We start from the raw sequence: 12,678 nt of genomic DNA, 5'->3' as shown, positions 1-12,678 counted from the left end.
GCTCTTATTCTACTTGCCAAGGACTACATATTTTGAAAGTTTCGTAAAAACGTCTTTTTTCGTTTTAAAGATACAGAAGTTTTTAAAAAATGCGATTTTTAACCGTTTTTTTTTTAATTTTTATTTTTGACAACTTTGAAGGCTTGTAACACAAAAACCAAACAATTTTTATTTAACTTTTTCTTCATAGATTGTATTTATTTATCGCGTGAATACGCCGTCAAACGTTGTCGGTGAAATTTGCGGACACCCTGTATAAAAAGTTTTTCAACTTCAGTCTAAAACATTATTTTATAAAATGATTAGTTTTTTTTAATGAAAAAAACCTGCTTTTTGCAAAATTTGGACGCCATTTTGAAAATGAAGCCCTAACATTCAGTTGGGGTAGAGTAGTTCATTCAATTCTACGCAATTTTTCCTAATATTTGTGTAGATATCTTTGTTTACTGAACTAAATTTTGGCAAAGAACGAGGTATTTTCGACAATTTGACCTAATTTTCAAAACATGGACCTTATTTTGACTTAGACTTTAGATTTTATCTACAAATACAAGACCACCGCACCTTCAATTTCAGAGTTATTGTAGTATAACAATCCCGGGTTCGATCGAGAAAAAAAAATATATACGTAGTTGTGGCCAAAAATATGTGATCGTCATAAGGAATACCTACGTTATATACATCTATTTTTAATTGACCGGAAGGCGCTGACTACTAACTTTGAAGAGGGGAAGTATGGTTTAATTTTATAAAACAAAAACAGAGTAAATACACCTAACTTTATTATTTACGTACAACAGTCTTCAAATTAAACATGTGACAAATAGAAAGAACAACAAAAACATTAACAACCATTTAACATAAAATGAGAGTGCCAGGCTCACCTAGAGCTNTTTTAGCAATTCTTTTTTTGTATTTAATTATTCTTTTTACAGATTCATTCCTCACGGGCGAAAATGTTAGTAAATTCAACAAGGCTCTTATATGCGTATGACATAAAGTGAGCACAAGAAATGCTTTATTGTTTGTTTTTGGAACAATGTAATCATGATAAAACAAGTTAAATGTGAAACAAAGGAGTTGTTATTGCAATATCTGGGCAGTCACGACAATATATATATTTTAACATGTAATAAATAATGGGCAATCATTAATAATAATTGTAACAATTTTACCTTAGAAAAATATATGCCCTTGAGCATAATGCAATGGAGGCTGAACGTACAGAGAAGAATTGTTATCATTAAACATCTATAATCATCACAATCAAAAGATTACATACAACAGTTAACAACAAAGTACTTAGAGAATAATTACCTGCTAATTAATACGGGTTAAACACTTTAATTTTTCACTATTTTGCCACACTGCCCGCCAATCGTCTTACTACCCATCTCCACACTGTTCTCACTTCAACTATTTAGGCTTCCTTCCAGAATTCCCCACCTAAGCGTTTGTTTTTGCGCTTCCTTCTACCAACTGTCAATATTACGTTTTCATTATTGTACAACACCCACGTAACAGGTGACGTCGAAGTTGATACGATAAGTATGGTTTTGCACAGTATGTTCCTATGAATAACTACAAACCTTAAACATGCAAAAGTAGGTTCAGACCTATAGAACGCTCTTCTTCAAGGGCACAAATACGCTAGGAGGTATACCCAAATGCTCGATTAGAAATGCTTTCATATCCAGGTAAAAGGATTCGATTGATAGCTATATAATGAGTCCGTAATCGGTCTTAGAAACCAATTCGCAGCAATCGCCCCGTGCGAAAACGTAGGTACACCCTGCAAGGGCCACCCCTCCCCCCGCGACCGGGAGCCGTCCAGCGCAAAATCCCAAACGAACCGACAATGAGGTGCCTTTGTTTGCGGATCAAGAGGTCAGATATGCGGAACCGGAACTGCTGGGTGACAATGGATATCACCGAAAATAAGAACAAGTTTTAAATCTTCGTTTCTGATGTACACAATCGCATTGAGATACGGGTGTGAGGCGATTTCTAATTCTTCGCCGTTCTCCGAGGCGGCGAGCGGGTATTGTTGTTTAGGACGTTAATAAACGTTAGAAATTACGACAATAACTTGTAAACGTCGTCTAACCCGTCTTTTGTGGATTTAATCTGGCCGCCATTATGCCGGGCTTGTTGCCGTGCGAAAAGACAGCTCGAATCGTGCTGTCAACTTTTCGAAGTCATACCTGCCGAATTCTCACACTGCATTTTTTACACAAAAATGTAAACGAATTGAACATACATTATGTAAAATTACACGTTTGAGTGTATATTTTCTTTTTGCGATATATAATTACCTTTTACGTTGTACTATTACATTTTAAAATATATTATTCCTAATCCTTTATGCGCTTTTACTATATTCTATGTCAATGAATTTATATGACTTGATTTAACTTAACCAATCAGATTAGTGTTACTGTGCCTGGCCTGTGTAGAGAATTGTACGGCAGGCATGTTTAGATTCATTTGTGGCGTAACAATAAGCGTGCTATAACTGTCTATATATGATGTTACAAGGAAATACTGAGGTAAGTAAAGTTAGCAAATGTGATATTACTTTGGGTAAATTATATAAATATTTCGGTATATTTTCAATTAAAGTATAAGAAACATCAACAATAACCATATTGAACTTTGCTTAACCTTTACACCCAGATATCCGAATTGTAGCTTACCATTTAACAATAAGACCTATTTTACATTATTTTATTAACAATATATTCATGGGCATGCTTGAGGTGGGCCCAGGGCTGCAAGCTCTATACAGAGTGTTCTCAAAGTTGAGTTATTTATTTTAACAGCTGATAGAACTCGTAAAAAAGTCGATTTACCAAAAATCGTTTATACAGGGGGCGGCGTATATAATCTATAAAAATTAAACTGCAGCTTCCTAACGATATTTCTAATAGAAAAGTATTATACGAAAAAGTTCTATTTTTGCGTTTTTTTTTTCGTAAATTAAAGTTCAATTATGGATTAAAATTTCTGGAACCGTTCTGTCCGTCTGTATACGATGAGTTACGTGCTGTACACCAGCCGCGTAAACAAATCGTCATTGAAAGATAGAAAGATACTTCTCAATTTTTCGGGAATTTCTCATTACAAAAGTACAAACTAAGAAAAATAGATATTTTTAAAAAAACTGATATTTTCTTATTATAATAATTAGTAGTAATTACTATCTTAAATGCATTATTGTTACTGCAAGAGTTCGCAAATAAAATCACATCCGTAAGCAACTGCGTGCACCAACAAACTCCATTAAAACAAAATGGAACAAATTGAAATAAAACTTACCATTTCTAGAGAAAATGTTGAAATTGATCCCCATTAGCGCGGATACAGGCATGGCATTGACGCACCCAGTCAACTTGATTGGCACATTGCCGTAAAAACGCATTTGGGAGTAAAATCTGTTGAACTGGTTGCAGATGATTGCCAGTCGTCGAGTACTAATTGTGGGGTCTTTGTCAAGATTTTCCAACAGTGCATCTTCAACATTGTGGTTCACTTGCTGATCACGTCTTTCTCCTTGAGGAATAACACTTCCCGTATCTCGCAGCCGCTGAACGCACTGTAGGATTGTATTTGCACATGGTGGGTGACGTTCTGGCCATCGTTCCCGATACAACTTAGTCGCCGCAAGCGCATTTTTTCCGGCTGCACCATACATACAGTAAATGCATAGTTTTCTCGGTTCATTGTAAAACTAGTTTGTGCACAAACTAAAAAATTAAACAAAGTAAGAAATAATAATCTTGTTTTAAATGTAATCAGCACGATATTCTTATTTTTTACTTCTTTATAAAAATTACACTGTCACTATCGTGGAATTACAAAATAAAAACTTTTGTCTGGAATCTTTCACTTTTTAACACTGATGGGTCGATGGACGATGCTTAATATTTAATAATTAAGTGAAGAATGAATTCAATACAAATACAAAATCAGTTGACTACACAAATTTTTTGACAATGTAACCTAACCTTCTCTTAGTATTACTAGTATTAGATTTTACCGACTTAAATTATAAGGTTGCATCTCGGGTCGCATAAAAACATTTCCAAAGTTTTTAATAAATAACACTTCATTTTCGTTGAATAAATGAACTTTAATTTACAAAAAAAACGCGAAGATAGAACTTTTCCATATAAGACTTTTCTATTACAAATTTCATCAGGAAGCTGTAGTTTAATTTTTATAGATTATACACGCCACACCCTGTATAAAAGTGTCAAATAAAGCAATTATTAACAATTATTTAAAAAAAAATGAAGTTTAAAAACTTTATAATACAAACCTGATTTATTGTCATTTTCGACCACTGCGTTGTAAAAACATAAATTGTTTGTTTACTACTGATACTTGGTATGTCTTTTTTTGTAGTTGCACGGTTTTGAGTACGCTTTTCAATTTGACAGTGCTAAATAATTAGTACAGTAGCGCGTAACATTATTTTTGATTTGTGGGTGTTCAGTACAATAAAAATGGCACATGTTTGTGAAAACAATGAACTAGTGGACATAATATTAACTTACGGGGAGTGTCAACAAAATGCAGCCGCAGCATGTNCGTCTAACAAGTCTTTTGTGGATTTAATCTGGCCGCCATTATGCCGGGCTTGTTGCCGTGCGAAAAGACAGCTCGAATCGTGCTGTCAACTTTTCGAAGGCATACCTGCCGAATTCTCACACTGCATTTTTTACACAAAAATGTAAACGAATTGAACATATATTATGTAAAATTACACGTGTGAGTGTATATTTTCTTTTTGCGATATATTACCTATTACGTTTTAAAATATATTACTTCTAATCCTTTATGCGTATTTACTATACCTATTTGATGTAAATATGCGAATTAACGTGTGAATTTATGATTTGATTTGGCTCAACCAATCTGACTATTGTCACTGCGCCTGTGTAGAATTGTACGGCAGGCATGTTTAGATTCATTTGTGACGTAACAATAAGCGTGCTATAACTGTCTGTATATGATGTTACAAGGAAATACTGAGGGAAGTAAAGTTAGCAAAGTTATATTACTTTGTGTAAATTCAATTTCAATTAAAGTATAAGAAACATCAATAATAACTATCCTGAACTTTGCCTAACCTTTAAGCACAGATATCCGGATTGTAGCTTACTATTTAAGACCTATTTTACATTATCTTGTTTACAAGATATTCATGGGCATGCTTAGGGTGGGCCCAGGGCTTCAAGCTCTATACAGGGTGTTCTCAAATAATAATAATAATAATTCTTTATTTGCTTTGTTGCCACAAACTAGTTATGGATTAGCATAAAGAAGAATATGAGATGAAGTCATTTATTTTAACAGCTTGTAACAGTCCTGGTCCTGTCCGTGTGCTGTACGATGAGTTACGTGTTGTACACCAGCCGCGTAAACAAATCGTCGTTGAAAGATAGAAAGATACTTCTCAATTTTTGGGGAATTTCTCATTGCAAAAGTACAAACTAAGAAAAATAGATATTAAAAAAAACTGATATTTTCTTTTCATAATAATTAGTAGTAATTACTATCTTAAATGCATTGTTGTTACTGCAAGATTTCGCAAATAAAATCACATCCGTAAGCATCTGTAGTTGCCAATACCAACAAATTCAATTAAAATATGGAACAAAATTAAATAAAACTTACCATTTCTAGAGAAAATGTTGAAATTGATAACCATTAGCGCGGATACAGATATGACACCGACGCACCCAGTCAACTTGATTGGCACATTGCCGTAAAAACCATCTGCAAAAACGCATTCGGGGGTAAAATCTGTTGAACTGGTTGCAGATGATTTAAGAAGCGATGTACGGTACGAGATGAGGCTCCTACTCGCTGTGCGAGTAGTCGAGTACTAATTGTGTGGTCTTTCTTCAAGATTTTCCAACAGTGCATCTTCAATATTAAGGTCCACTTGCTGATCATGTCTTTCTCCTCGAGGAATAACACTTCCCGTATCTCGCAGCCGCTGAAGCATTGTAGGATTGTATCTGCACATGAGGGGTGACGTTGTGGCCATCGTTCCCGGTACAACCTAGTCGCCGCGAGCGCACTTTCTCTGGCTGCACCATACACTAACACCATATCGACAAGTTCGGAAATAGTAAATGCATTGTTTTCTCGATTTATTGTAAAACTAATTTGTGCACAAACTAAAAAATTAAGCAAAGTAAGAAATAAAAATCTCGTTTTTAATATAATCGGCACGCTATTCTTCTTATTTTTTACTTCTTTATAAAAATTACACTGTCACTATCGTGGAATTACAAAATAAAAACTTTTGCGTGGAATCTTTCACTTTTTAACACTGATGGGTCAATGGACGATGCTTAATATTTAATAATTAAGTGAATAATGAATTCAAGTCAATTAGTACAGTAGCGCGTGACATTATTTTTGATTTGTGGGTGTTCCGTACAATAAAAATGGCACATGTTTGTGAAAACAATGAACTAGTGGACATAATATTAACTTACGGGGAGTGTCAACAAAATGCAGCCGCAGCATGTCGCTTGTACGCAAAAAGGTTTCCTTTACGAAATCATCCGGCTCAGAGGAAGTTTCTAAATTTAGTTATAAGAATCCGCGACACAGGGTATTTAAAGGAACAACGAGGAGGACCTCCTCCAGGCGAAATGGTGGAGATCGAGGAAGAAATTTTAAAAATTGTCGGAAACGATCCAACAACGAGCACTAGGTCCATGTTGGTAAATAAACAATTTATGATTTTATAACGCAATGGTCGAAAATGACAATAAATCAGGTTTGTATTATAAAGTTTTTAAATTTCAATTTTTTTAAATAACTGTTAATAATTGTTTTATTTGACAACTCTTAAAGTAAATGGCTCAACTTTGAGAACCCCCAATCTATAAAAAAGCTCTCGCAAGTAGCGAATTTCCCATATTTGAACAAACCACGTTTTCATTTGATTTTAAAAAAAGCACGCATTCACCGACTTGATGCCGATTTGACAAAGTTGATAATATTAAATCTTTTTTCACACCCCTGCGCCCCCTAGCTACGCTCATGAATATATTTTGTGTTCCTCTTCAAAATGCACCTGGACATAATGTAACTTTTAAGTAACTTTTTATTTATACTAATTTTATTGCGATGTACACGACATTTTAGGCAAAATTACAATATTTTTACGTTGAATTTCTTCAACTACGTAGTGATGTATTTTTCATACAGTCAATATGATACTAAACTTTATAAATGTTTTCAATTTTACGTAATTTCTTAACTTTTATATAGCGTTACTATTTTCATATTTGTATCAGGAAAGTGAGTCCGATTCTGACAATATTCGTGTATACCCGAACTCTGCAATCAATATTTCTTGAACGAAACACGCGACACAACTTTAACGCATTTGGTGTCTTTCTATTAAGAATCTTTAAGCGTACATTTTTATTGAATTCTGAGTATTCAAGATTAAGAGAATAGTGAAATGATAAATATGATAAAAAAGTATTTTCTGTGCAATGAATGTGCCCATGCGGCAAAAATTTAATACGTAGATTAGTACGAGGATGAAAGAAACATTCCAAATGAACGAGGTTGGTAAATATGGTGAAAACCAGGGAGCAGTAGTAGACTAGTACTACTAGAACTAGTACGATTGGTAAACATTTGTTACAGATATCAAGAAAGAAAATGCTTAGGTACATATATTTTGATATACGTATGTCCATATCTCAGTAAAAGCTCAATATTTTTGTACATGGTTTACTGGTAAGGACAAGAACACAAGAGCAAGTAAAATATTTCAGTTTCTTTGATTATTCATTTAACTTTAAGTACTAGCAGTAAACTATAAATACATAGATATATGTAGGCCTTTTATATTCACCATGTATATTGTGACATCCTTAGGTGAACTAAAAAATTGTTAGCCTAGTTCTATTCCTATTTTGTTTTCAATCTTACTATTAAATTCTCTGGGCTATGGAAAATTCCCCTATAGTTGGAATTATTACTGCAAACGATCCACGACCAATGACGAAACAAAGACAAACGATTTATAGAAGAAATCAGGCCAGCCTATCACAAACTTCAGATGTCAAATGTGCCGCTGCCAACTCGAGTTTAAACTAATTAAAAACATCGTGAATTATTGGGCCTGAATCGGATTCGACATGTTAGAAACTTGTCTAGTTAAGTAGTGGTTGGTTAAGTGTCCTCTTCTCGCTTTCGTCCTCTCTACATATAAGTGCTCTATAATCATAAAGGGTTGCCATTGCCCACAATTTAATTTTCGAGAAACGGGCAGGACCGTATAGGGTCAAATATGAGTAATAACATCTGCGTTTATTCAATGCATTATTTACTGTGCTAGATCGGACATGTTTTACTTGTTTTTTACTTGTTACGTTGGTTTGTATGCTTTAAATTGTAACACACTGTATACCTATTTTTATTATAAATAATACGATCTCTCATCTTTTTGGAAAAACTATCATGTTACAAAATTATTTTAAAAAATATGAAACTATTTCACTATAAATTTTGAATTATTTTTTCTCAAAATTTCCAGAAACTGATATTTTGAGAAGAATGTATTATTCATCTGTATACAGTTTCTGCAAATGGTTGTCAGTAATGTTATTTTAACAATAGTGTCTAGACAAGTGAATCCATTTTGTTTCTGGGCTTTCCGGATGCAGCTAATTAAGTGAAAATATTTTTTATGGGTAACTAGAAAAACGTGTTATAGTTTTTTTATTGAAATAAATAACACACAATTGTTCTACTTTCTCCAAAATAGTTGTGCACCAAACTTGAAGAAAAAATATCTGTTGGTTATTTTCCACACGTCTTTAAAAGAAATATGTAAAATAAAATTTTGTGCTGCTCATCTAGGATGTCATGAAATCAGTTGGAATAGTTGGCTATGTAACGAGAAAGCATATAATTCGATTGTTAAGGTTTTGTACAGTAAAAACAAGTTCTATTTCGCATAAGTTTAAATTTTTTTAACATGTTTTTCTGAATATTTTACCACATACAAAGACAGAATAGGCCAGGCGTTCGTAAGACATCAGTAGTTGCCTAATGATGACCTACCCATCAAAAAGTCCCACTAGATTAAAGACGTAACAAAAATTAATCACAATTTGGTAAATAACTAATATAAGATTATAAAAAAAGAAGAAAAAGAGCATTCGTCCACGAGGCCCCGGAGGGATTCGAACCCTCGATCTCCTGTTTACTAGACAGGCGCTTTAACCAACTAAGCCACGGCGCCGTTGACAATAGTTGTCTAAATAGTACATAAAAGTAAATATTTTGCTAGCATTGATTTACTTTGTTGATATTATTTCTTGTTATTGCAATTAAAAACAATCATGTATTATTACTAATCCGAATATATAATTATTGTTAATATTTGCTGCAATATATTTACAGAATTATAAAAAAATGCATGACTTATATACCCACTAGTATCGTTTTTAAGCCACGAAAGAAATTTTATGGATAAAAACACTTTTTCTACGTGCAGTTGGTAGGTATATTGAAATAAATTGTCAAATTAAGTCATAACATTTTTAAAAAATACTTGTCCAATGAATAAACCGAGTAAACTATGATGATCACGTGTAGTTTCTAGCCCAATCACGCACCCCGTTATTCAATCTTCGCGGTGCATCCGCGAAGAGTGCGCATGTCAGAAAAGTTTGTTGTACGCGCTGAGGACGTGTTCTTCAAGAAGTTGGTGAAGTTTGTTGTTAATTAGTGTTTAATTATAATTAGTGTTCTGTCCACATGACGACAACAGCAAAAATACCTCCAATTACCATGAGCAAGTTATATGTGGGCAATTTACCAACTGAAACCAGTGAAAATGCTCTTCGGCAACTGTTTCTGGAACAGAACTTGTCTTGTACAAGTATTTTAGTAAAACGTGGAGGTTATGCCTTCGTTGACTGTCCAGATCAGTCGTCTGCTGATAGGGCTATTGATAAATTAAATGGTACGTACATGAAATTTAACATTTGATAAATATTTCAAATATTACATTCCCTAATCAGCTGTCACTTTTAATTCCATATAAATTGTTATAACTGTCTGGGTATCTATAATGTTTACAGAAATAAGATATTTTAAACTAAAGTCTGGATATCAATTTTAGCCGCGTATTAATTTATTAACAGCCAATTCCGGTGATAAGCTAACGAGATTGTCGGAAAAGGGTGCTATTTATAATTACTCATTTGAGGTTATCCACAGGTAGTCTAGCACTAACGTCAAATTTAAGATACCGGCCGGCGTATTCATTCGAAGCCGGTTTCTCGAGGTGGGGATTGGTCATGGCCGTTTTTAGCCTCCTACCTGCATTTTTTAGATCAACAACTAATGGTTTTCTATACACATAGGTACCTGCTTTAAATTTATTTAAAACTAAATAGGCTCCTTCACAAAACGAAACCCAACTAAGATTCTGAAAGAAGGGAAACGTCTTGTTAGTGTTTTAATATTTTCAAAACACATTTCTCTAAATTATTTAATTCTAATTGTATTCTATCTGAACGTTAAGACATTATTTTTTGACATTTTAGGCTGACACCAAAGAAAATGTCAAAAGTTCGTTCTGAATAGTGAATTTTTTATGAAGGTTTTGCTTCTATCTAAAGAAGAAATATTGCGTTTGTATTTTAATGACATTGTACAATAATTTCTGCTTGAAACAGAATTGATGAGCCGTAAATGAATAAACCACGTCTTCATTTTATTTACATACAACTGACGTGTTAGGTACTTTCTTGTTTGAAAACTTTTAAAAATATTGGAATGTTTCGACTTCTGTTATAAGGGTGCGTACTTATCTGCAAATTAAGTTCAAGAAAGCACTGTATATATAAATAAAGATTGGTCAAATTTAATGAGCATCATCTACTTTCTGTCTCAAACGCTTTGGAGCTTAGTTCCGACATAATAAATTTATAGTTGGCCGTGAACATATTTTGTGCCACCTGTTGAAGCCTCAAGAAAATAAATAAATCGGTACAAGCGGAACCGTTAAAAATATATAGCTAGTTCATTATAAAATGAGGACACTTCTTTATCGTGACTTTTTGATCTAACTATTATATTATTTTAATAAATTCTATTCTGTTAAATTTATATTTTGAAGACCCATTTTGTAAAAATTTTTTCAAGATTTATTTATAGAAATTTGTTGTTGAATATTTATTCAAGGGGATTGTGTTAACAAACAGTAGTATAAGTCTTTATGATGGTCTTAAAGGTTTTTGTTTTCATCATGTCTTGTATACTCTTGATGAAAATTCTATTGACCTATTTTTTTTTATTTCAGGGTTTAATTTTAACGGATCCCCTTTAGTGGTTGAACCGTCGGTGGCGTCTGGAAAAAAGAAGTAAGTACTCTTTCAATAATACCTACTATTTATCTCTGTAATAAGCTGGATATGCAAGTGAGATTTTTAGAAGGGCTTATATTTTTTTAGAAATATTTAATATAAGTAGAAGTTTCAGATTATTCAGAGTATTATTAATTTCATTGAGAACCTATCCATTACATTAGGTATTTTTTGGGTTTAAAAACCTATTTTATTGATAAAAATAAGGTTGTACTTGTGGTAGTATTTGCTATCGTAATTTTTCTAGTTTCGGTAGTGTGGGTTTTTCTGTTTTTATTTTGTTATTTCAAGTTACTGATAAAGAACAAGCTTTCATTTGTGTGATGAAATTTAGTGCATATTTAACTTTGGAAATAGATAAAGTGAACTGTGTCAAATAGAACACTTTTATGTTTCTGTTATCAGTCCTTCCTTTGCCCATGATTGATAAAACGCCGTTATCGAAATTCAAATTAATGGCTCCTTTCCTTCCATTTTAGCTTTGTTGATCATATTTTTGTAGCAGTCCTAGATTTATGCATATTTCAATATTTTCAGTAACTTTTTACGATACGTTTCACACGACAAATGTAATTTTCATTGTGAATGCGACAATAAAGAAGCTACTCTTCGAATGGAATGCAATTATTGTTGTAGAAACGAGTGAAAAACAATTAAATTGTAATATAACAGGTTTTTTTCAATTTAATTAAACATAAAATTAGGTATACGCTTTTCATGGAATCGTCCGTATACCTCTTATTTGAAATCGCAATGTTCTCACATTTTAGCACTAAATAATTGCCTGCAAAGTGCAAAGCAATTCTGATAGAACTAAATTTGAATTATATGAGTCCGGTTGTACAATTAAAAAAGAGGCGAGGTTTTAAAAAAATATATAGGTATTAGCGATTTTTTTTATCTAACAGTTAATACTATATACAGGCTGTTACAAATTCGTTTCTCACTACAGGGATCTCGGAAACGGTAAGAGGTACAAAGTAGCTTAAATGGGGGCAAAGTTGCGTAATCAGGGGACCAACATAATGCCTCTAAAAAATCAAGGCTAACATGATTAGTTTTCGAAATATTTGGAAAAAAATCGAAATTTTGGAAATCTGTTTTTGTTTCATTTCAGTCTTGTTTGCGGTGATATTGAAAAAAGAAGAACACTTTCTCATGGCCAGTTTTTGCCCTTTATCGATTGGCATAATCAATTTTTATATGTAACGTTTCGTCTCTCCAGGACCATCATCAACTTCATTTTTTTAAA

General features: G+C 33.1%; 1 protein-coding gene and 1 non-coding gene across 2 annotated transcripts in view; one reads left to right on the top strand and one right to left on the bottom strand.

Moving 5' to 3' along the window:
• Positions 1 to 9,218: 9,218 nt before the first annotated feature.
• Positions 9,219 to 9,292, bottom strand: Trnat-agu. The gene has a single exon. It is a non-coding gene; the product is annotated as a tRNA-Thr (tRNA).
• A 473-nt stretch (positions 9,293 to 9,765) lies between these two features.
• Positions 9,766 to 12,678, top strand: part of LOC108909429 (insulin-like growth factor 2 mRNA-binding protein 1) — a 307,897-nt gene continuing 304,984 nt past the window's right edge. Inside the window, exons 1-2 of the mRNA XM_018713762.2 lie at positions 9,766 to 10,018; positions 11,363 to 11,423. Of these exons, the coding sequence (XP_018569278.1) occupies positions 9,811 to 10,018; positions 11,363 to 11,423 (269 nt within the window). The 5' untranslated portion in view covers positions 9,766 to 9,810. The remainder of the gene's footprint in view (positions 10,019 to 11,362; positions 11,424 to 12,678) is intronic.

Source organism: Anoplophora glabripennis, unplaced genomic scaffold (genome assembly GCF_000390285.2).
Source record: "Anoplophora glabripennis isolate ALB-LARVAE unplaced genomic scaffold, Agla_2.0 scaffold337, whole genome shotgun sequence".
In the NCBI taxonomy this organism is placed as follows: Eukaryota; Metazoa; Arthropoda; class Insecta; order Coleoptera; family Cerambycidae; genus Anoplophora; species Anoplophora glabripennis.
The sequence above is the reverse complement of the archived record's forward strand: the minus strand, read 5'-3'. Positions and strand labels throughout refer to the sequence as shown.